The sequence below is a fragment of the Tricharina praecox genome, assembly GCF_024521635.1.
Source record: "Tricharina praecox strain CBS 144465 chromosome Unknown BZA05scaffold_49, whole genome shotgun sequence".
NCBI classification, from domain to species: Eukaryota; Fungi; Ascomycota; class Pezizomycetes; order Pezizales; family Pyronemataceae; genus Tricharina; species Tricharina praecox.
Window position 1 is genome coordinate 74,994 of NW_026250451.1, and position 24,693 is coordinate 99,686.

Genomic DNA, 24,693 nt, shown 5'->3' on the forward strand with positions numbered 1-24,693 from the left:
TTACGTCGTGACCACCTCCATTACAGTTGTACGGGCGACTGGTCCTAATAAGGTCATATACTCGCCGGCTACAGCAAAATGAGTGAGATATAGTGAGATTCTGTGTGGAGACCATGGGCTTGACACTGGTAGCGAAATGGAGGTGGTTACCACTTGCCCTTTCACCCTTGTACATCCACATAGTACTCTACATTGCCATGATCGAGCTATGGTAAATCCCTAAAGGTGGGAGATGACTGAAAACTGAGTGGGCTGCGGGCCGGCGGTTGGGAGGTCAAGGCTGCGGTTAAGATAAAGGCTGCGATGAGGCTGCGATGAGGCTGGGGTTGAGTTTCAGCCCAACCTGGTACATATTTCAGAGGACTGTGTGTGACAAGAAGGAGAAAGGTATTGTACAATCCTCTTATAGTATTGACCCACTCTGCCGCCCTAAAAGAAGTGGCGCTACCACGGTAACTACATTGCAGTTACTAAAAGGTTCCGAATGGAAAGCTCAAACTTCGTGGCCCAGAGGTGCTTCTCGATTTTCGCATCTTGATACCCTTCCGTAACTGTTATTACTTCTGCACTCTGTGAGAAAGTAGTATTTTGAGAACCGGTCTTTCGAAAATGAGAATCGGGAGAAGAGAGTGAAAGTTTGGGAGTTGTGTGAAATGCGCATTGTGTCGAGTATTTAGTAATAGAAGGTATCGGAGCCGTCGCCGACCCGTCACACAATATGCATCTCCTCAACTAGGTCCTTTGCCGTAGGGCCACAAGGGAAAACTTTGATCTACTCTCGGTCGTGTGTACGTAGCGGGCTGTTTTAAACTACGACTTCGTCTGGCCCGATAAATACGTCGACAACCAATTCGTGAGCTGCTTGGGTGAGGAATGATGTCGTGATCTTCAATTGTTTATTGAGGGCTTGGGAATCAACGCCTTGGAATCTTCCAAGATTACGCGGCTAGGGATGGTTATAGACCGATCTACCTAATATAATGTACCGGGCTTGGAGCTTGTAGCTTGGAGTTTGGACTGTGACATTTGGTGATAACCATAGGAAATCACTCGGTATGTCTGCTACGTCGGTTTGTGGATTAGGTCGAGCATATTTTAGGTGTCGTCATAGGCTTATATAGACTGAATCAAACAGATAGAGCAGACTTTAAATCAGAGGAAGTAAGCAATCTGCCGTGTATCCGTCATTACGATCTACCCACCGCACAATCTTATATTTCATATCCTCAACCGTCCTACTCCGGTCCAACGCCTTAGATTCCAATCGTCATTATCCGCATCGCTCGACAAGTTGCTACATATCATTATCCATCGGCGCAATAGCACATACGGAAAATTTTGTGTCTACTTCTCGTGGACTCTTGGAAGATGAAAATGCTGGTCAGACCTGTAGGCTGCAGGTACGGAGTCCAGAACCGTCGCTGCAAGCGGCTCAACTATCTGACACGAAAGTACATTGATATGTACAGCTTGAGTTTCGAAACCGTAATCATCTTACATAAACATTGAGTTTCCGGTTGCCTCCTCCTTTCATCTTATTATTAACCTAAACGCAAGTCAACCCCACATGAACTCATCCCCGTCATTACGATAGCACAAACCCCCAGGCCCAGTCTAAATCACTGCCCAGAAGCCCAAACCAAGAGCCATACCCACCGACATGGTGAATCCTACTGCACTAACTGTGACAGCCGATCCCGATCCCTTCGCTGATCCCTTCGCCGACGCCGCCGCCGTGTTAACACTCTTCTCGCTCCCCGCACTAGCCGACGCCTCTGCGGTATAATTCGTTACTGCGTCCCCTCCACCGCTCCGATACCAGTTCTCTTCGGGATCGTCGAGACACTGACCCACGGTCACGCCCTTGAACCCGGCATCCTTGATGGTCTGCAGCATGTGCTTCGTCAACTGCGTCACTGTCATCTCTTGGATGTCGTGGGCGATGACGAGGAACTTGGAGTTTGCTGGGTCCACGGTAGATACTTTGTTGGTAAAGATCAGCTTCGAACCGGAGATCGTTTCGAGCGTCCCTCGATTGTAGTCGTCGGTGTCGAGGTCAAAATAAGTTATGTGCTGGGGGGGGATCGGTCAGCAGGGCAGGAGGAGCGAGCGGAGCAATGACGGAAGGGAGATGAATGACGGCGAAAACCAGAGACACGGGAACAGGAACGACGGGAATGAGGGAGGACTCCATACGTAGCCCAGATCGTTCAGATCGGATCTGCATTCTTCAGTGCAGGAAGAGTATGGAGGACGCATATACGTGGGGATGTAGCCGTCGCCCAAGATGTTGCGAAGTGCCATCTCGAGCTTGATAATCTCATCCTTTCTTTGTTCCTTCGTGATCTTGGTGAGATCAGCATGTGACCAGGTGTGGGAAGCGATTTGGTGTCCGTCGGCGATCATGCGCTTGATCATAGTGTCCCAACCGTATGTCGGATCATCAATGGCTCCCTTGCCGAGGTTGACGCCGGTCACAAAGAATGTCGCCTTCATGTCGTATTCCGTCAGAAGATCGAGGATTTCGGGAGTGTATTTGTACGGACCGTCGTCCTGGGTCAAGGATAAGCAAAGAAATAGAACAGGATAGTATAAACGATACGTACGAAGGTCAGAGCAACATTACCTGCCCTGGTACAGCTGTGGATATCCGTGGTGTAGGATACATTCCCGATTGGCGACCGATCGACCGAAGCGGTATTCTCACCGTCTGGAGTTTGTGAAGCATCGCATGTTCCAAAATTGATCAAGCAGTCAGGGCTCTTGCAATGGGCGGTAGTTGTACCGCAATATCCAACCGACGAGCAGCACTCGCCGTTGATACACTTCGCATTGTTATGTGTTGGACCACACACAGTCACTCGTGCAGTTGTGGAGTCTCCTTCGTGGCATTTTCCGAATGCTGGTTGACATCTGTCCACTAGTAACGGGATCAGCCTGTTGCTCAAACAGAGAGATCTAGTTACATACCACAATGTTCATCTTTGTCGCCACAGTAACCTTTATAACTGCAGCAGAGGTTTCCCCCTTCTTTTGGACAGTGCATTCCTTTCCCGGCACCCGCATAGTCGTTGCCGCAAGTTCCATCCGTGGTATATACAACTGTCTGGCGGCCGTTTAAACTGTTTAGATCGATACCTGCACCGGACCGCACTCCGAGCCGCGGACCGTGTTGGTGAGCCGAGGACAGCGCCGTCCACGATAGTGCAACCAGGGCCGCCGAAATCGTGACTTGCCTGAATTGCATGATTGCTGCTCCTTGCTGAATATATGGCAATGTATTAGTATTATGGTGCATATTAGATTTCGGGATGCGAGTTGTCTGAACGAATGTGTATCCTCCAGGACCGCCAAAAGAATGAAAAATCTTCCAGCCACGCTCGTCTCGGGGAAGGAAGAGGTTAAAAAGCTCACCGTCGACGAAGAAACCGAATAAGGCAAGGGTACCTGTACTTTGAATTTTACTATATTAACCGCCAAGATACACGTCAAACGTCCAATACCGAGGTGTAGTGACGATGGCACGACTACCGTTTACCCGCCTACTATGCATAAAATATTCCCCTACCTATTGAAAACCTCACCATCCCCTTCCGAGGCTTGAATCCTTGTAACATACCGTGCCGCTTGGTAAGGCGTTTTGTGGGCCGGGTCAACGACAGATTTAGGAAACTGCCATCAACGGCTGGTCGGGACTCGCCGATAGGATAGGCGAGTGATTGGCGCTGACATGTCTTGCATAGTGCGCAGCCGAAACACCCCGAAGGAAGGATTTACTCCACATATCGGATCGTCACCTCTTGTCGCCCTTATAGTCAACCATGAATGATGAATCATAAGCTGTCAATCGCTGACGGAACATAGGTAGTCGAACCCTGGGCGATTCCCTGTGCGACAGGAGTGATTCCCTTCATACAGGTTTAGCAGCATATCTTTGGTCCATCTGAATTGAGGTATCTCTGAACGGAAGTGAAATGAGGCTTGTCTTTCCCCATGGATGGAATCGCGCCTGCGCAAGCATCACGCCGCGCGAACCGAACAAGGAAGAAGCTGTGGCTAAATGCAATGCCAGCGAAAGCTATATACTATGCAGAGCGGTACCCTCGCGCTTCTATGTACCGGTTCAGAGTGGAGCACAAGGCAATCGGTCCGTGCCTCAAGAAGATCGGCAAGCGCGCTAACACCACCTGTTGTGGTGCGACTGCGGAATCAAGCAGTTCGCGAGCAGCTACCGGTATTCAGCTGCAGGAAGTTGAAGTCCCAGCCAGAGATCCTGTGGATACAGGTCCGGCGGAAAATGATAAACCCGGAAGCCGGAAGGACAGATCTAAACATCCGCCCTCTTCATTGAAGAAAAGTGCAGCTTGGCTATGTTGGATTTCCTGAGGTGCACAAGAGGCGGCAGGAACTACCTAACGAGGACGGCGAGGAAAAAGACGAGGGGATTGGGAAGGGAATGACTGATTTGCTTCCGGCTTACTTTCTGGGGTGTCTTTTGCGTTTACACCGGCTGATAAGGGCGAGATGAGAAACCCTGTCGGGCCGGGCACTTAGGTGTTCGGTGGGGAAATGAGAATACATGACTCAAACCGTCATGACCGGATACAGTCGGATAGATACAGAAAAGTGATGAAATGACATACATAAAAAAATGTCCACCACAACGGTATTTGCCCCTGCAGCACTATACACTGGCAGATAGTGGGGAGAAGAGAAACCCCTAGTTACCGGGTCAGGCACTTCGGTGTTTTGATTGGAAACGGACCTTGTGTAGATACTCAGTTATGTAGAGTACCTGGGTCTGTTCGACAAAAACGGACCATCCGCTAAACTGGGTTGATGACCGCTGGCGAGTCGCGACCATCTTGGCGAAACGAACGTTCGACGATCAGTCGCGCTTCGCTTCACGCCGCAGAGCCCCATCACGATAACGCTCCCCGCCACGTTCACTCCCCACCACCTTCACTCATCAAGGCTACTACCCACGTGTCGATTCCTCATGAACAACTGTCTCATCGAACCAGCATCGTCGGAACGAGTGGAGTTAATCGCCGCTCATCTGCATTCTACGCCAGGTCGATTCCCTTTGGCAACAGACACCACGTAACCAGGTACACCTACCTACCTGTCTCGCGCGAACCAGTCCATACGCAAGACGTCGACACTCGACAGACCCTGACGAGCTCACTACCCTTCATCGGCCCGGAAACACCATGCGATACAACTCCCCCACGATCCTTCTCGACACAAACGGCGGAACGGGTCAAATGGCGACTACGCCAGAATGCAACTACTTCAACGCGTCTGGGTGAGGGTGTCAGTCTGGTGCGGTTCATCCATGTTCCGCGGCTCGCGATGGCTCTCGCATCCGATCGCAGGATGATTCCGCCACTTCCGATACCGCAACGTTTCGCATTCCATTTGCCCCACCCCCCTCTCATCTAGGCGACTGAGAGGCGATTCGAAAGGAACTCGACAGGTCGACTATATCCATACGCAGGTTGCTCCAATACCTACTATTGCTACAACCATTGTCGGTGATCAACTGCTGCATCTGTGAGAGGGTAAGCCATCCTTTCCCCCTCGACTCTCAATAAGATTCTTCACCACTTCGAGCACTCATTCCATTCCCTCCCAGGACCAGATCGGAAATCCGAGGGCATTCAGTGGGAGCATAACCGGCCGCGTGTTTCTGATTGTAAGCTGGGCTCATTTCGCAGGGACAGTCGCATAGTCAGCGTTGTACGCCTCTCAGCTCAGCGCATCCCATATCTTATGCCCACAACTTCCCGGCCTAGGGGACAATCACTGCATTCCGTTTGGATACTTCCCCATGCTCCCTCCAGTCACCCCATATTCCCCACAGCGCCATCGATAGCAGCTATCGTTTGTTCCCGCGACAATACAACACAGCCGGGAACACAGGGTGGATTTAGGAGTCGACAAATGGACTTTAACCATGCCGGCGATGTATTGCAAGAATTGTGGTCTTGAGGGTAGTGGGGGCTAGTCTTCTACATAGAGAATCAACTCACCGGGTTCGATACGCTTGCTCGAGCGGGCCGACCAAAGCGGGGTGGGGACATACGGACCATCCAAACCCGTCCTCGGGCCCGATGGTAGCATTAGAGCAAAAGCCGCACCATTCCTACTAAAGAACCGACGGAACCAAGGCCGGCTAACACGGATAACCGGATTCTGGATCGAGATGACACTGATGATGATGAATTCGGTGCTGTAGTACAAATTTTCCTTGATGTGCTGGGTCGATTGATATTTCATGAGTCGTGATGAATTCGGGGGAGTCGCGGAAATTGGACAGTCAGATGCTCTTGATAACCTAGCTGGCGCGGGCAAAGAGATTGACAGCGCCGACGCCCCATGAATGAGGTGGGCGCCGATAAGGGAATAAAGATGCTGGTCGGAACACTGGGGGATTGTTATATCGGCTGCCGAACGCAGTCTATAGTAGAGTAGGGGAGATCAACGAGCAGCAGCAGCTGCTCGACTACCTATGTCTTCTTCAATGTACGTGACCTACTCCCGTAGCATCAACGGCGTCGTTCTCCACGCTCTCGATCCGTGATCGTGCAACCTATTTTCCGCAAGTATAGCAGCGAGAGTTAGTGGACGTCGTGGAGGTTACATGCTAGTTAGCCGGAACCAAAGTTATTGAATACCCAGCATGGGCGTGAGGTAGTTAGGAGGTTGTCCGAGAGCAGCAGGGCTGAGGGGAGCATCCCAAAATCGACGATGAAATCTGTGCCGAAGCAATCATAATATCTCACTCGAAATCTCACTCAAAATCTCACTCGCTCGAAACAACGATAAATTCATGCTCGACTCGACTCGACGTTGCGTACTCTACATGCTCGGACAGCGAAACGCTGATTTGAGTGCAGAACCGACGAAAAATTAGTGCCGAACTAAGGACGTTCCTCTTCTTTTGTCGTCCATCATTCACATGCCCTTTCCTCGGTGTGATCCGCACAGACAAGGGCTGATTCGCGGAGGGCAAAGGTGAGCCTATGTGACAACGTCGTGCGCATGGCCAACAGCGGCCGGAGACGGTGGTGAACAAGGCTCGGATATGTAACTTTCATGATCTAGTAGTAAGGTCGAATGCAAGGAGGATTAAACCAAAATAAAAATTGGGGATTGCGAGTGACGGCTGCTACCAGCAGCAGCCAAGGCACCTCGGATCGCATCGTGACAAAAGCCAGTGTCTGTCGCTGCCAACTTGGGAGAATACGTATGAGGATACCTATGCGATGAGACGGCAAAGTACCCAACGGGGAGCGCTGGGTAGCGGCGGCATAGCAACACTGAGGAATTCTAGTCCAAATACCGGTGGATAGGCGAAATACCAATAAAACAAGAAAAGGAAAAAAAATGATTTCTTGTTTGCTCAAAAATCAGCAGACACTAGGAATACACTAGACTACCTACACGTATCTAACAGCCCAAGGAAGGATAGGATAGGAAGATGCGTTGCCAATGATTCTGTCCATTGCGGCTCTTACTGTCTTTTTATTTTATTTGGGGTGGATACTACTCTAGTAGTTGCACCTCTGCGCTCACGGCATACTTATGATACGAATAGTACTTACTCTAGGTGAGTATACGGGTATCGTGATACTGGTATCATTATGTACTCTCTCTTGAGCACATACCACTAATCATTGAGAAAATGTAACGCAAGGCAAGGCAAGTGCACCGGCACTCCACTCTTCCGCCGCCATGACGTGGGGGGCTCGGAACATTGCCGTTGGATATGGAAAGTACAGCGTGATAGAATCTGAGACAACCCTAGAGTACGTATGTAGATGTAGAGTACATACCGGCATGGACGTATGGGGAAAGGTATCCCGTGGTCCGGCAAACACTCGATGATGTCCGGCATGCGGCAGCGCCAATACGTAGTGACTCAGCCGTATAACTCCTTGAACAGTTTAGTCGCGTTGTGGTGGTTCATGTGTGTTGATTCTTTATACTCGACATATCTACGGCACGGCGACTTCGCCATGACCACTAACTAATGCATGTTAAACATCGACCATGCGGAGTATGTACATGTAACATATGTAGGACCTGGGGATTCTCGAGCCGATTGCTCTTATCCGGGCGAGGATATCACAGATTCTTCCGCCTCTAATAGAGTACATACATACTTACTGTTCTTCTAGAGTACTCGTGGCAGCCAGCCATTTAGTATCCGGACACGTACCTAGCCTTTTTCCTGGACATGAATGATCCCTTTCCCCGCGCAGATCAGTAGATAGTTTTTCATCACGATTTTCGGTTCAAGCGAAGATAAGATTTGGATATGATGTCCTCGGGAATGTCGTCGCGCTACTAGTTATAGACAAACTCCGCATCCTTCATGCCTGCCTGCCACGAGGAGGCTCTAGTACGAGATTACATGGTGGATAAAATTAATAATCTCTTGTCCAGCCCACAGATGTGGAGGTAGTACATAGGGCTGGCACTTCTGGCTTCAAGCTTGCCGTCCATCTGGGCGGAAATAAATTCCATCGTTATATGTAGCTACCTACCTGGTATGTACAGGTGGGGCGGGGGCGGGGGCGGGGTGTGGGGGGGAACCTCAATATACATATCGCGTCGGTTATAGCCACAGATCGGATCTGCGACACTATGATCTCGCGTCTGATTTGTCTGATTTCCTTTCCCGCTCTCCGGCTACTACTTCTATGCGTTTTCTACTACTACGGTAACTACATATGTAGGGAGTGCGGAGATGATACTGCGGCCTGTTGTTGGCCCTTCAGTGGGCATGCGGCTGCAGTCACTGACTCACTGCACGACGCCAGGCAACACCAACGTAGAGTATTCCACCTACTCTCCCTTGGTCGCTACTCGGGTCCAATTGGAAGTTAATACATACAACTTTTACCCATCATTATATTTTTGTTCTTGTCACGGCCTTGGGCAATGGGAAGTGTGGAGCCCACATGGTGCCGGTCTTCGTCGAGAGACCCAACGGAACCGGGAGTGCTTCTCGGAGGCTGGAGCAGGAAGCGGACAGAAATAGGTACTCGTGGTGCCACTGGCCTGTGGGCATAACGTTTTCGAAGTTTCAATGGGCGCGATGGGTTTCTGAGACTCCGAACCAATCTTTGCGTGAACCGGTGAGAAGTTTTGCTGCGAAACTACTGTTTGGGGAAAAGCCTTAGGTTAGGCCAAAGAATTGACTGAATTCGCGAAGACTCCATGCCTACCAGAGTAGATACCGTATCAGGCAAAAGTTCGCCGTAGAGTGGGTAGGCACAAGGTACCTATGTACATACTCTACTCCAATCTACCTAGATCTACATATATCGCTCGCACAGAAAAAAATACTCTACTCCAATCTAGATCTATATAGTAGGTAGTCGGGGACTAAGCCGAGAACTTCTTTTGGTTATCAAGACAAAGCGGACGCCGGACTCGAAGCCAAATAATCGAATCATGCAGGAAAGAAAATACGCTTCAAACCGTTCAACGTACATGCGTAGATACAGATTCCCGCTTTCTCCGAGTTACATACTCTCACAGTGTGCTTCCGGAACGGCATCCGTCTTTCTTTGCTCTACTCATCATGGCATGCGACCTTATCAGATCATGGCAGTCAGCGGAAACGGCATCCATAGTACTAGCACATACCAAGAGACTTCGACAATGTTTGACATATCGGAGTGAGAAATGATAGTAACGTTTCTCCTACCAGCCTCCCATCCCCCAATCGGATCATCGAACACGGACGCGAACATGAAGGATACTTGAAGGGATTTACTGGGAGCGGGGGAAACGGGGATCGTGGGCGGCGTTGATCGTTCCCTGAACGCACAGTTCAGAGGGTTTCTCCACTCTCCTACGCTACTCCGCCTCCATATCGCTATGCCTCCAATCTCCAACAGTCGGGCGGATCCAGCACCGTTGGGCGCAGCAACAGAAATTATTTTTCATGTGGGGTGGGGGGAGAGGACGGGTGGGTGGGAGGCGGTCGATTGGCATTGCCGACAGACCGCCGCCAGTTCATCCGATTCCGCGGTGGCTGATTGGCGCCGTAAACGGTGGCTGCTGTCTCGTTCGCACTGCGAGTAGTAAGCTGCCACAATCCGCAAGGTTTGCGTTGTGCGCTGTCGGCGTTCGTGCGTTTGCCGAGGAATTCCAGCGAATTCGGAAAGTATGACTGGTTTTCCGCGTTCCAATTGGCGCCCGCCCCACACCTATGTGTCCTCTCTTCATGATCGCTACCGGAAGCTGTAGTAGTTTAAGCTGTAGTTTAAGCTGCAGCACTGTGCTTCTACAATCCCATGTGGCGCGAATCGCATCCGACGCTGTCAGCGTCGCAATCGTATCCTATGGCTCACGGAATACGTGGTCTACAAATATACATATCCGTCCCAGCCTCACCACAAACTCCTGGCATCCGAATCCGTTTTTCGGCCGCCTTTCGTCGCACCCCCGGTACCAACGGCTCAATCGAACACCAAGCCTAACAAGCTACCTCCGGAGAAATACACGCACTGTACTGCCAAGGTCCGTTCCTTGGAAAAACGACGGGATGCTAAAACGATTATTCGGCTGCTTTGGTATCGGAAAAAGCGAGCGGGAGGCCAGTCAACCAGCACCGATTAGTCGCAGGCGACGGGAGCGTGCACGGTCGACAGATGCCGCCTACTCAACCAGCGATAACGCGGCCGGGAGTCCAAGGGTGAAACAGCCCGGCAGCCCAAAGGCAAAATCTTCAGCCGGCAGCCCAAGGGTATCGGCGCCGCCTCCTTACCAGAGGCAAACACCACGGTCTCCCCGGCAACCAGCGACACCGCCTGTCGGACCTCCTCCGGCAACACCTTACCGGTCCAGAAAACGCGCCTGGAAGGATCGGCGTAGGAGTGCCGACCGCGGTGTGCCCCGCGAATCGAATCGGCAACGGCCGAAAACTGCGGCGACCGGAGGCGATACACGAGCCCAGGCGGGGAACGGACAACAGCCCGTCGCGCCGGCAGTCATCGAGACCGAAGACCAGTCACTATGGGGCAGGGCCATGGGGGGGCTGACTCCGAAGCAGCAGCGCTTGCTCACAAGTGTCAGCATCGCGACGAACAACCGCCAGATCGCGACCGACGTGCGAACCGTAATCGCGGAAATCGTGAAGAGCCGCAACGAAAAGGAATGGAATATTTCGTTCATGGGAAAGACAATCCACATGAAAGAAATCGGTATGCGAATCCTCCAATGGGCCGACAGGTTCAAGAATATCGGCACCATCATCGCCCAATATGACCCCGTACACGCTGCCTTGCCATGGGCCGGATTTCGATTCTTGCTGCAGGTTAAAAAAACTCCCTCCATTCCCTGATCGTTCCGAGATATCGTGGTCCGTCATGGCTGACGATGATGATGAGCATAGGCCTGTTTGGAAAGGCGGCAGGCATTGGATGCGATATTGATTGGGATAGAGAAGACCGCCGGCATCATGGATCGCTGTGCCGTGTACGAACACGTCCACCTCGATTCCAACGAAGCAACAGCGGCCTCGCGAAACCTGGAAAATTCAATGTTCCAGCTCTACACGGAAATATTGGTATTCCTTACCAACGCCATAAAGAGATCGAATGGTGCGTTTCTAACCCCTATCACGTGGAAATTAACTGTGTCACCCCCTTTGCCTAACTGTTTCCCAGATGGCCACTTCAAGGCTATATTCTCAACGGACCAGATTGCGGATTACTTTAAGACTGTCGAGGACCTGAACCACGCGGTTGCACTCAATGCTGATGCTGCCGGAACGCAAGGTATTGACTCGAGTCTTGGTCGGAAATACCGCGGGAAAGAATGTTGACGATATCTAGATACACTATCTAGATATAATCAGTTTACAAGGTCTTTAGATAGCATACAGCGAGGGCTAGAAGGTATGCACAGAGTTTTCACAACTTCCAAATTGCCGGTGGCATCTACTCACGTTGAACTACTTAGCCTCCAGGAGGGCCGACATTCTGGAATGGATATCTGACATTCCGTACACGGCCCATCACAAGCGCATCAGCGAGAGCCGACTACAAAAAACATGCGAGTGGCTGTTCCTAAAGGACGAATACCGCGAATGGACGTCTTCAAACTTTTCGCATCTGTTATTGCTGCGAGGAACTCGTAAGCTTCCCTTATTCCATCGCGAGAGTCGAAATCCTTTTCTAACCGGTGGTGTTTAACATCCAGCTGGAGCCGGCAAATCATACGTCGCCTCGAGATTCATCGATACTTTCCATGAAAAATGGACACCGGGAAAGCTGGCGTACTTCTACTGCGACCAAACCTCGGAAAAGCGTCAAGATCCCGAGAATATTCTGCACGCACTCATTCAGCAGCTCGCGCAGATCAGCGCCGAAGAGCTGTTGCAGCCGGTCGTCGATATCTACAACAATCGACAAAATAGGGGGCAGAAGTCTGCGCCGCTGAGCCTCGAGGAGAGCCAGTCACTTCTCGTTCAGCTCACGGATATATACCCGCAGACGACGATTTGCATCGATGGCTTGGATGAAGTCGCGCCGGAGACTCGCGTAATCCTACTCAAGTCCCTAGCGAACATCATGCGGACCGCAAAGAACCCTCTCAAGATCTTCGCGACCAGTCGAATGGATCCAGACATTCCCCTGCTGTTCCATAAGGTTACCATGATCGAGTTACAACCTAGTGATAGTGTCAGAGACATTACCCGGTTTGTGGAGGAGAAGGTCCAGAGTGCCATCGATGACAAGCAGCTGCTTCTCGGCAATGCTGGTGGTGAGCTCAAGGCCGAGATATGCAATATCCTCCGCCACCGATGCAAGGGAATGTAAGTTTGCAGTGACTCCGAGCGTGGGGGGACGAAAAAAATATGCTGACAGACAAATGTCAGGTTCCAACTAGCGGCTCTTCAGATCACGTTTCTCTGCGCCATGTCCACCGAGGAGGATGTAAGGAGGAACCTGAGGATGCTGCCACGAACACTGGACAAAGCCTACGACGAAATCTACGAACGCATCTGCAACCAGGAAGGCAGCGCCTCTCGTCTTGCACTGAACGCATTTCGATGGATCCAATTCTCCTACGAACCGTTAAGCTCGAAAGTACTCCTGGATGCGATCACGGTCAACGTTGGCAAATCGTACGAGTTTTCCCGTGAAGCCGCAGTGGGGCGCGACATGTTACTTAAGATTTGCCACAACTTGATCGTGTTCGACGAGAAACTGGACGTTTTCCGTTTTGCGCACCTGTCCGTTTCCCAATACTTGGCGAAGCACTTGTCCAACTCCCATACGGAAATCGCGAAAGTGTGCCTTTCATTGCTGTGCGCGCCTGGCTCTTGGGGTGGTTACGAAACCCTCTCGGTTACCGCAGGACGACGTCATGACAAGGGCCACCTGTTGCTGTACTCCACAATGTTTTGGCCGTGGCACATGTCCGGATATCAAGACGAAAAGAAATGTCGGTTTCTTAACTCACTATACAAGTCCTTCACAGCCAGGACCGGAAGTCACTACAACCGATGGCGCGATTACCATGTTCAGTGCGTTCAAGTCGATCCCTATCCGCCACCAGGCACGTTTTGGAGCAGAGTCGGTGCTCTGCGGGCGGAGAAGTACGACCTGCTTGCGTTGGCCTGTGTGTTCAATCTGCGAAGGATGTTTACCAGCGTATTCGAAGCCAAGCCGCCCGTGGAGACGACCCAGCAAGACCGATTACTCTGCCGGGCCTGCGAGTTCGGGGACCTTGCTATGGCACCGCTGCTCATCAACACAGGTGCCGACGTCTCGGCCACCGACGAACACGGCAGGACACCGTTACACCTCGCCTTGGAGAGTGGAAACGAAGCGGTGGCACAACTGATAATTGACAGAGGAGCCGACGTGTCGGCCACCGGCGAGATAGGGAAGATACCGTTGCACCTCGCCGCCGAGAGAGGCCACAGGGCGATGGTACGACTGCTAATCGAGCGAGGCGCTGACGTCTCGACCGCCGACGAACAGGGAAGAACTCCACTGCATATCGCTGCCCAGCGAGGACACACGGCGATGGCGCGGCTGCTGATCGAGCGAGGCGCTAACGTCTCGGCCGCCGAAACACACTACGGGAGGACACCGCTGCATCTCGCGTCGGTGGGTGGCCATCAGGCGGTCGCGGAGCTACTCATCGACAACGGAGCCGAAATATCCGCCGCCGATACACATTACGGCAGTACACCGCTCCATATCGCCTCGGAGAGCGGACATGGGGCTTTGGCGCGGCTACTGATCGATCGGGGAGCCGATGTCTCCGCCATCGACAAAGTTTCCGGCAGTACACCGCTGAAGGGCGCATCCGAGTGGGGCCACGAGGAAGTAGCGCGACTCCTGATCAAAGCGGGAGCCGACGTCCTGGCTGCTGACAACCTTGGTCGGACACCGCTGCATCTTACGGCTGAGAGCGGGCACAAAAGGGTGGCACAGCTACTGATCGAATACGGCGCCGAGGTCTCGGCCGCCGAGGCGCGGGACGGAAGTACGCCGCTACATCTTGCTTCGGGGCGCGGACACGAAGCCGTGGTGCGACTGCTCGCCGACCACAATGCCGACGTGTCGGCTACAGACTATTCCGGGAGGACGCCATTGCACCTCACGTTGGAGAACGAGCACGAGGCAGTGGCTCGATTGCTGATCGAGCGGAAAGGCGACGTCTCCGCCGCCGATGTGACGGGGTCGACGCCGCTTCATCTCGCCTCCGAGGGCGGTTACGAGGAGGTGGCACGACTTTTGATCGACCGTGGAGCCGAAGTCCAGGCCACCGACAAGTTGGAGGTAACACCATTGGCCTTGGCCTCGGAGACAGGGCACGACGGGGTGGCGCGACTGCTACTCGACAAGGGAGCCGACGTGTCGAGCGTCGAGAAGCTTCACGGCAGAACGCCACTGCATCTCGCGGTGAAGAACGGACACGATGCGGTCGCGCAACTCCTGATGGACAGGGGAGCTGACATCTCGGCCACGGACAAGGAAGGGAAGACACCGCTGTTCTTTGCGTCGGGAGGTGGCCACCACGCCGTGATAAAGCTGCTTACCGACCGGGGAGCCCCCATGTCGGCTCCCGTAGAACGCGCGAAGACACCACTAGTACCCGTCGTTTCGGGAAAATCAATTGTAACGCCCATGCAGCAGCTGCTCGGCTGGGCAGTTACGCGGGCTCCCATGATCTCTTCATCGGTGGACTCATCCTCCCTGCCCAACCCCCTCTAGTTCGTATTTGTTTGTACATACGCTTGTCTTCTCCGATTCCCGCCTCCTATATACCCCGAGTCACAACCCCACATCTACTAGATGCAATCCCCATGATACCGTGTTTTCATCGACACGAAACTCGCTCCCTTTTCGAATGTACGGTTCGGGTCAATTCAAGTTTATATACCGCTCTTGCTTTCGTCTTCGTAGCGAGTTCCTCCATGCATGCTCACGAGTCACGAGCGACGAAAATACCCCGGAACTTACATTCATACTCGCAAAAGAGCCGTATCGGTTGAGACGCCGAAACACAGCAAGACGAGGAAAATTGCGGTCAGAGTGACTTGTGTTGACGATCGGTGGGTGGGTGGGAAGGAGGGTGTGCATGAGATGGGGCTTTCAGTTCTCCCAGGGGAAGAGGGCGTTGGATAGAGACCGCCAACGTGGAGCAACGGGAAGACGTCACTCAACCAGAAGAGGGCTCGGGTGGGAAACGGAGCGGGGGACGGGGGATCGGATGCGTATCTGCTTTGCTTCGTGGAGAAGGCTTTCGAATGGGGCGGTGTCTAGGTATTTCGCCTCGGGTGATCAGGAGGGTGGGAGGTACCTATTGGAGGTATCGTGTACTTCACGGAGGACGGTAGTAGAAATAGATGAGAATCGCGAATTCTAGCGATACAATCCAGTGTTCTACATAGACCAGACCGGTCGGCCGACCTGTCTAAGTCAGTCTGCCAAGACGCAGACCAGACCTTCGATTTTCCGGTCGAGATACAACTATGCAGACCAGACCGTGGTTGGCCGGTCAAGATATAAGTAAACCGACCAGACCCCCCTCGGCTAGGTCGGCCGACGTCGGCCGACGTCGGGTTAACTGTTAACTGTATCAGCCGCAAAATTTTCCATAGTTTCCGGCGGTGGTTAGAGCATTTCCGACGTGAAATGTTGTTTCTTAGCCCGACCTATCCCGACCCGACCTGAATATTTATAATCTGGATATATCCCGCCCCGACTAGACGGTAGACCTAAAAACTTTCCGTCGGGATATATCCCCACCTGACCAGACCATACCCAAATTTGGTCGGGACTGGTCTATGTAGAACACTGATACAATCGTAATTTAGGACACATGAGAAAGCATAACAATTCGCTAAATTAGAACAAGTCCCAGTCGCCGTCCGGCGTCCGGTCCGTACCATGCGGCCCGTTGACTGTATCTGCAACGATATTTGATTCCATGTGTATGAGCTACAGTACTAGGACAAAAAGGATTGGACAGTGGCCATTTTACACCAAAAATGGCCATTTTCAACCACTGATAAAACAGCCACAACGTATCGGAAAAATTCAGAGGCCGTCGGGAGACCTCTATAACTACACCTACAGCGATATGGGAGCTCCTCACGGAGTTCTGAATTGTTGTTGTGGAGCAGTACCATACGGGGCAAAAGTTAATGGTTGCTAAGTAGCTTTTTGTATGGGAGCCCTATACAAAATGTAATATCACTTTTCAACTCCTGCACAATACAACGTCGTACAGCCCACTCCATGATGAAAGTCTTCAAAGTTTTTATTGATGAAGAAGCTTGTGATTCTAACGCTTCTGTAAAAGAGACGATTTTTTCGACCAGATGAAGGTATGTTTGGGTTGCATGAAAATGGCCATTTTTGGTGTAAAACAGGCTTTGTCCAATCCTTTTTGTCAGGGTACTTTTATGTTGCCAGCTCGCTGGGTGTAATAGTATGATTGTGTTTACATATCATACTTCCCAATATTCATCTAACCATGATGTCTAATCGTTTGACTTTCCGTAGAGAACACATCCACAGATGGTACCAACATACAGCAGCGGGTCTACCACCACCGGACAGGAACATTGTTGGATTGATATTAGAGCATTTGGGACCGGGTTTTGGGGGGTTTATCTTGTGGTATAAATGGTTTACTGGCAGGAAACACTTCTACTGTGTAAATGAAGCTATTGTTTTACGCCTTCATAGTGTAACCATGTCTTTCGCTGGTTATCCACGGCACTGCTTCCTTGATTGAGCCTAATGCACTACGATAGAACACCACCTACACCTATCACGGAGAACCTCATATTTCCTCGACACACCACAGAATTAATTAGGTATTTTCCACAACGTTTTCTGATGATTTTTAACAGGCCAATTAACTTTTCCCAGAATCATATTTGGAGTTATGGTTGAGGGGGAAGCCTGTTGTGGTGTGGGGCGGCTTTCTCCCTTTCGTTTTCTCTGATGGTAACTATACTCTAGCTTCTCTTCACGTACCTATGATACACTGCGCACAGGACAAAACCTTAGGATCCATCGTTCGCTCCCTGTTCGGAATCCCATCATCCACTATTATGCACATACATCCAACACCATTAACTAACTTTGAATCTTCCCAGCCTCCGTTTCTGGCACTAGCAATGCTTCCGCCGCCTCTTTAAAATACTTGGGACCTTGATATCTCCCCTTCCCGTGCACGAACCACCACACCGTGACCAAGAAGATCAACCCACCGGTGGTGACGGAAGTATCTACAACAGCCATCAGTCTCGTTCCCTAATCGATACACCCAGACCTGGGATAAAGAAATGGGGTGAGAGTGGGGAGGGGGGGGGGGGTGCTCACAGTTCATGTTCTGCACAGTAGCAGGTATCACGAAGGGAAAGCAGAAGAGCACCACGGTGGCGGCAATGTACACCAACGAAGCGATATTGATCGGCCAGCCCCACCTCCCAAGGTGGAAAGGCCCCGGAACGATGGTGCGGCGCTTGGTTAGGACGTGTGGCAGGATCGCTGCTGCGTAGGATAGCGTTGAGAGGACGATGTAGGAGGTGATCAACGCGGAGAAGGCTGTGGTTGAGCCGATGTAGAGACAGCCCATGCAGGTTGTTACTCCCGAGACAGCGATGGTGGCGCGCAGCGGAGAGCCGAAGGTGGGTGAGATGTGGTGGAAGAACGGTGAGAACGGAGCCGCATTGTCGCGGGAGAGGGCCCAGAAGGTCCTGCCACCGGTGGTGAGGGTGCCGATCTGTGTTGGGAAGGTGGATATGAAGAGGACAGCGGTCAGGCCGATGGCTCCGGCGGTCGAACCTGTTGCTTGACGGTATATCTCCGCTGTGGGAAAATTGGAGGGAGAGTCGAGGACTGCGCCGATGTCGTTGATAGAGTAGAAGAGAGCGATGAGGTACACGAAAGCGGTGACGAAGGAGGAGCCAATCTGTAACATTATGCCTTTGGGGACGTTCCTTTCCGGCTCGTTTATCTCTTCGGACAGGTGAGACTGACAGTCCGGGGTGCCCACGGCGAAGGCAGCATTGATCAGACCGAGGAGGAAGCATATGCCATCATTGTTCCATCCAGTCAGGTCTGTGTACTCCTTCCACACAAACTCGTTCGAGGCATGTCTCCCACGAGGCATGATGGACAGCATCAAGACCGAAATGACAAGGCCGGAAAGTGAGACCCACAACGACACTTTGTTGATGAAAGGGAGCAATCGATTCCCGAAGATGACGATGCAGCAACACATCCAATTTACCATCTGAAAGGCGATGAACACCTGCCAAGGATGCCATTCGACACCCGGGTTGCTGAGAAGATACATGGCGACGAGCTCGTTACCGAGGATCGACGATATTGACGACGCCGAGAGCAGCCAGCCACACATGTTGAGCCATCCTGCGAACCATCCAATCACACGCCCGTACTTTGGGCCAGCAGTGACTGATGCCCAGTGATACACACCTCCCGCCGACGGAATCGCAGAGACAAGCTCCGCTAGCGATGCGGAGATGAGCGTATAGAATATGGAGACCACGATTCTGAGGATGTCAGATCGTCGTCTTGTACTCTCTCTCTCTAACGGCCATGGCCAAATATCACTCACAATCCGTACAGCACCGCCATGGGGCCACCATTAAAGATCGCGACGACAATCGTTCCGCCGGTAGCGGCCCAAGCACTATAAACCCAGCCGATCAGTAAACCCTCTCAGGCACCGATCAGACGGAGAACCGTACTTGGCAATGATAAATCCCAAACCAGTGAGACTGAAAAGATCAAAATTCCGTCCCAGCTCCTGCTTGTGGCCCAAGACCGTCTCAATCTTGATCGCGTCGGCATCGTGACTCGAGAATCCCTTGTTGCTGCTCCCGTTCGTAACTTTCCTTTCCGATTTCTCGGAGGCCATGGCGCGGGTTGGTGTGGCAAGCGTGTGTATGGCACGTAGAAGGATAGCTTGCGGGAAGATTTGCGACGATGTTGCGAATGAGGAAAAAGAGAGGAGAAGACAATGTAGCCCGAGCCTGAAGAACAAAGCGGGAGAAGCCTGCAGGATAATCCTAAACTGCCGTCAGAAAATCGCACACGCCGGACGACCGAAATTCGCTAGAGCCCTATCTATTTTTGCCCCACAACTGGGTCCCGGGCATCACCGCGATATTTCGACTAACATGCAGCCACTGTCCGGGCTGCAGAATTTCGGGATCCCAGTCATATGCGCATCCCTCGCGATTTATTGCCCGGGATCCTCTGCAGTAGGAAGTCGCCGAACCCGCCCCAGATCCCAATACTAGTTGCTGACGGCCACCTTCTGCCGTATGCTGATGTTTCACTTTCCGCACTATCGTATAGTTGGCGCTGGAAAGATCCACTGTACTATTATCTGCGGATGTCTTCCTGTTCACCAGTCCCTGCGTCAAAGCGATGCTGGAACACGACTTGATGTGTGCGTGGAGGGGAGTGGTAGAGTGTCACGGCGAAATTGGTCTGTGCCAGACATCAATAATTGCCACCACCGATCTTTGATGCCCCACTTGCAGTTCTCAAAGGGATGACTTCATAGCGTTTCTCGGTACCCACTCGTAGCGTTGTTCAGAATGACCGCAGCGCAGCCTTGCCCTATCTCTCCTTGATAATTTCGGCGGAAACACCACTCTCTCGGCTTCCCCAATGACGGTTTTACCACTAGGTAACCATCTGCCATCATCATCTCGGACGGGACAGGCTCCTCCGATTGAGTAAGGAAAGCCGAATAAGAGAGATAATGAATGCGGAGCCTAGGCCGAATCTTTGTCCTTGTGTTTAATCATTAAGACTACCCCGAATCAGCCTCTGACTACATACGTGCCCGCTATTGATGGCGAGTGACCTCATATGGTTACCACTTACGGCGGATAAACCACACATACCACCAGACATGTTTGGCGGTGGCTTCAAATGCTCCGAGGGGCCTGGAATATGGCCTGGCTGCTGGACAGATGTCGGCTTACTTATCAGTACCCATGCGATTGAGCCCGGTCTCAACGCTAATGCGCAACCTACCAGCGCTTCGTTGTAGTGCAGGTCGTCGTCAACCTCAACTCAGGCTTGATGATGCTAGTGGTAGGTGTCTTCCTAGTCCTCTAGGCGAAGATCAGCTCAAGACGACGGTTGTTCTCGTAGCGATGTTCGGCCTCGGCTTCTTCACGGTCCTTGCCTCCATTCAGAGCAAATAAATTGCGTAGTTACCTGCGGGGAAACCCATCTTCATGCATTGCCACATCCGCGAGGCAGCGGCCGCTAACTCCGTGGCAAGCATACCGTTGCTGTGGCTGCTGTTGAAGCCCCTCCACCGCTGCTGCCCTGCGGGGAGCTTGGCTGGTAGTATGTACTTCCGCTATTCGTTTCCTTGCGAAGCCTTCCGGTACAAGGGGGAGACGGTATCTGCGGTAGTTCCAGTAGGGTGAGTAGTATGGCAAGTGGGAGGGAGAGTACCAGTACGACGAGAACATATCCGCAGTGGAGCAATTGCTTCATCCGCGGCGGGCCGTGCAGGGCGAGGAGCAGTGGGAGGGAAACGTTATTCGTGAAGGGTCCAGCGGAGGGAGGAGCTGTAGTCGTATGTAGCAGGAGACACTATCGGCGGTGGCTACAGCTGAGCGAGGAGAGGTGGTAGCAGCTGGGCTATCCGCGACAGGACTAGCAGGGTGAGGAGCAGCAGTGTTCTACATACACTAGTCCCGACCAATTTTGGGTATGGCCGGGTTGGTCGGGATATATCCCGACCAAAAAAAACTTGGTCTGGTCGGTCGAGTAAAATCCCAAGCATGACTTATCAGGTCGGGTCGGGATAGGTCGGGCTGAGAAACAACATTTGAAGCCTCAAATAGTCTAAAAACCGCTAGAAACTAAGGATTACTTTGCGACTGATATGATTAGCAGTTAACCAAACAACGGCCGACGTGGGCCCACTGAGCCTAGCAAGGTCTGGTTGATTGGGATATATCCCGGCCTCCTGAACCGTAGGTCTGGTCGGTCACGGTATATCCCGACAGGCAAAAGGTAGGTGTGATACTCCGAAAAACTCTCGGGTAGTCACAGCAAGAGCAGTTTGTTCCGAAGTGATCGGAACACAGGAATAGATAGGCATGGCATAGAGACGATGTGGGCAGGAGTGACCAAACAGGGTCGAGAGGGAGGACGAGATCAGTTAACAGAACACCAGCATAGCCCACGCCCGGCTCCAAAGGGCCATTATCTTCCTCTATATCGTCCAGGCCGAGCAGAGAAACGCCCAGGAAGACTACAATCGCAGCAACCAGGTATGGGCGAAACAGCGGGTAAGGAAAAGCGACGAACTCCACAAGCAGCAGGAGGAATTGAAGAGGCTTGTAAAGGAAAATGCAAAAGCCTTGAAGCAGGTAGAGATCCACGCAGAAAAACAGAAATAGAAGGTTCCGGAATGGGTCCACACAGACACAAGAGAAAGATGAGGATCGGAAGCATTGTGGGCATTGGCTGCTGGCCCCGTAATGAATGCTGGTGGTTAAGAAACGCTTCAACGCGGCCTACGGGGACTGAACAATTAGCAGGCCCATCAAGAAGCTATTCAAGAGGAGTATCGGGACTCGAGGGAAGGCGCATATGCTCTCAGCAAGATGTAGGCCTTGAGGTATAAGAATGACATCAAATGATACCTCACCACCTTCTGAACCCTGAACCTACCAGCAAACGCAACTGGGAGCCGCTCCAACACATGGTGGACCAAGCGGTGCCGGCGGAAATCCTCCCAATGCGATTCTCGCACAATCCCAGCCTGTTCAGGGAGGACAAACCCTTCTTGCACGTAACCTACGAAGCTGGCAGATGTGTGGAGAGGTTGAGGGCATTGTTGAAGTCGAAGGAGGGGACGAGTGGGGGTTGGGGGCACCAGGGCTCTGAAGGCGACCAGAAGGAACCTGCTGAGGGCAACACTGGCCCTGGATATGGAACGGAAATGGGAAGGGTACCAGGAGCCAACAGGATGGTGGGAAATCCCAGGTCGACTAAACGGTCAAGAAGGCAACGGGTGCCAGGAAGGATAACTCGGAGAAGAAGAGGACTTCTAAATCAGGGAGGGAAGTATTGGCAGGGCTCCCACACGCGGAAATCAATGCACACAAAGCGTTCAACTGCGACTGCTAGAGATGTGGCTGGGACGCTCACATTGAGAGACTGGAACGAGTCCGGGCCGCTAGAGTCTATGGTATTATTGAGTATAGAATAGAAGTCAGGGATTTCGATAATTCACGACGGAATAATCTTAAGGGTGTTTGTTCGATGGTGTAACGGCACTGTCGGGCAAGGCTCCAGGTAGCGAAGCCGGGTGGGAGATTGGGTTCTGGGTTCGGCGGAGGCAAGACGGGTTCAGAGGACAAGGTAAGGCAGGGCTCAGGGCAGACGGCAACTGAGAACAGAGGTAGGGACAAGAACTACGGCGCAGACGGCAGCCGGGGCAAGCACAGAGGTAACAGTGATTGAATTGACAAGTTGTTGCTTGAAGAACTAAATACAGAGGGGCAACAGCCCATATATATAGAAAATCCTCCACTTCTTCCCACAACCTGACAATGACCATGGGCGTGTGGCAGACCCTGAGAAATCCACCTTGCCAGTACCCCCGCTTCTGTGACTCATACCCTGCGTAGCCGCACTACCCTGCTTGCTGTACACAGCCCCAATCCCCTGCGACTGATTACTGCGCTATCCCAGCTCCCTACACACAGCCCCCAATCCTCTGCGACTCATTGCTGGGCTATCCCAGCTCCCTGCACACAGCCCCCAATCCTCTGCGACTCATCCTTGCACTGCCGGTGCAATGCCTTTGCACTGCCTCCCAACTCTCCCGATCCTTGCGCCGACCCTCCCTTCGTCATTCCGGTGCGAGCCGTGACAGCTACCTGGAGCCTTGCTCGACCGTGCTGTTACAGCTGGCCGCTTGATGCATGGTACATTGTTCCTTGCCTCGGGCAATGGTGAAGCGAATTATCTGTTCTTCATTGTTCCAGAACCCCGTTGATTCGTGCTTAGTCATCTACCAATACTCGAGGTAGGCGTCGCAGCCGTCTAAGAGAGCCACTTCGATGGTTTCATTGATGTTGTCACGGCTCACGACGGAATGACGAAGGGAGGGTCGGCACAAGGATCGGGAGAATTGGGGGGCAGTGCAGAGGCAGTGCACCGGCAGTGCAAGGATGAGTCGCAGAGGATTTGGGGCTGTGTGCAGGGAGCAGGGATAGCGCAGTAATGAGTCGCAGGATATTGGGGCTGTGTGCAGGAAGCAGGGGTAGTGCGGCTGCGCAGGGTGTGAGTCACGGAAGTGGGGTACTGGCAAGGTGGATTTCTCAGGGTCTGGCACACGCCCACGGTCATTGTCAGGTTGCGGGAAGAAGTGGAGGATTTTCTATATAAACGGGCCGTTGCCCCTCTGTATTTAGTTCTTCACGCAACAACTTGTTAATTCAATTACTGTTACCTCTGTCCTTGCCTCGGCTGCCGTCTGCGCCGTAGTCCTTGTCCCTGCCTCTGTTCTCAGTTGCCGTCTGCACTGAGCCCTGCCTCACCTTGTCTCCTGTACCCGTCTTGCCCCTACCAAACCCAGAACCCGATCCCCAGCCCGACTTCGCTACCTGGAGCCTTGCCCGACCGTGCCGTTACAGATGTAGTGTCTGCAGTGTTGGAGAAACATCGGCACTGTCTAATATTCCCTGGCTCCTTCCACAATAATTCCGTGGAAGTTCTTGATCGCCACCGGCTTGGGTTGTTGAACAAAGGGCAACCCAAGTCGCGGTGCAAGGCTTCGTTTGATGATCAGAGTGGCATATCCTGTGTCAAGGAGTACCCTAATCTGCCGTCGCTTGTGCTCAGACCAGATGAGTATCATTTCTCTGATAGGTCGTGGTCCGCTAACAGGTTTTGGGGGCTCGCACTGTGACACCCCGATAGCTATCGGAGGACACGACGGTCGCAAGAGATGTGATTAGATAATTCGGGTGATTAGAATAGAGTTGCGAGCCGAAAGGATAGTTAGAAGCGATCGAGGACAAGATAAGAAGGAGGGAGCAAACGGATTCCAGAGTCTAGACAGTGATCGGAGATGCCGGAGATCGGGATAACAGTCCAGAGGACTTTGAGATCA

General features: G+C 52.3%; 4 protein-coding genes across 4 annotated transcripts; 2 read left to right on the forward strand and 2 right to left on the reverse strand.

Annotated features, from left to right (window-relative positions):
- Positions 1-1,614: 1,614 nt before the first annotated feature.
- On the reverse strand, positions 1,615-3,247 carry BZA05DRAFT_344893 (uncharacterized protein; the record flags this gene model as incomplete). Its single annotated transcript, XM_051481151.1, has 4 exons — positions 1,615-2,073; positions 2,197-2,553; positions 2,607-2,913; positions 2,967-3,247. The coding sequence occupies 4 exons, from the start codon at positions 3,245-3,247 to the stop codon at positions 1,615-1,617; spliced, it is 1,404 nt and encodes a 467-aa protein (XP_051334758.1).
- A 7,054-nt stretch (positions 3,248-10,301) lies between these two features.
- Positions 10,302-12,379, forward strand: BZA05DRAFT_213262 (uncharacterized protein). Its single transcript, XM_051479629.1, has 6 exons — positions 10,302-11,338; positions 11,417-11,624; positions 11,691-11,801; positions 11,859-11,921; positions 11,993-12,159; positions 12,226-12,379. Exons 1-5 carry the CDS (start codon positions 10,568-10,570, stop codon positions 12,094-12,096), a joined length of 1,257 nt encoding a protein of 418 aa, XP_051334759.1. The 5' UTR covers positions 10,302-10,567; the 3' UTR covers positions 12,097-12,159; positions 12,226-12,379.
- An 82-nt stretch (positions 12,380-12,461) lies between these two features.
- On the forward strand, positions 12,462-13,031 carry BZA05DRAFT_318976 (uncharacterized protein; the record flags this gene model as incomplete). Its single annotated transcript, XM_051480418.1, has 2 exons — positions 12,462-12,841; positions 12,905-13,031. Coding segments are annotated over 2 exons (507 nt in total), but the record flags the coding sequence as incomplete, so codon positions are not given.
- A 4,605-nt stretch (positions 13,032-17,636) lies between these two features.
- Positions 17,637-19,446, reverse strand: BZA05DRAFT_344906 (amino acid/polyamine transporter I; the record flags this gene model as incomplete). The annotated part of the gene is made up of 4 exons (XM_051481152.1): positions 17,637-17,788; positions 17,883-19,078; positions 19,144-19,218; positions 19,277-19,446. The coding sequence occupies 4 exons, from the start codon at positions 19,444-19,446 to the stop codon at positions 17,637-17,639; spliced, it is 1,593 nt and encodes a 530-aa protein (XP_051334761.1).
- Between the last annotated feature and the right edge of the window lie 5,247 nt (positions 19,447-24,693).

What these genes read in the sequence shown, in the direction of transcription:
- BZA05DRAFT_213262 (XM_051479629.1), top strand. Translation starts at nt 10,568, where the DNA reads ATGCTAAAACGATTATTCGGCTGCTTTGGTATCGGAAAAAGCGAGCGG. An exon ending in GATTTCGATTCTTGCTGCAG is followed by an intron (nt 11,339 to 11,416) that starts GTTAAAAAAACT and finishes TGATGAGCATAG; the next exon opens with GCCTGTTTGGAAAGGCGGCA. An exon ending in CGCCATAAAGAGATCGAATG is followed by an intron (nt 11,625 to 11,690) that starts GTGCGTTTCTAA and finishes ACTGTTTCCCAG; the next exon opens with ATGGCCACTTCAAGGCTATA.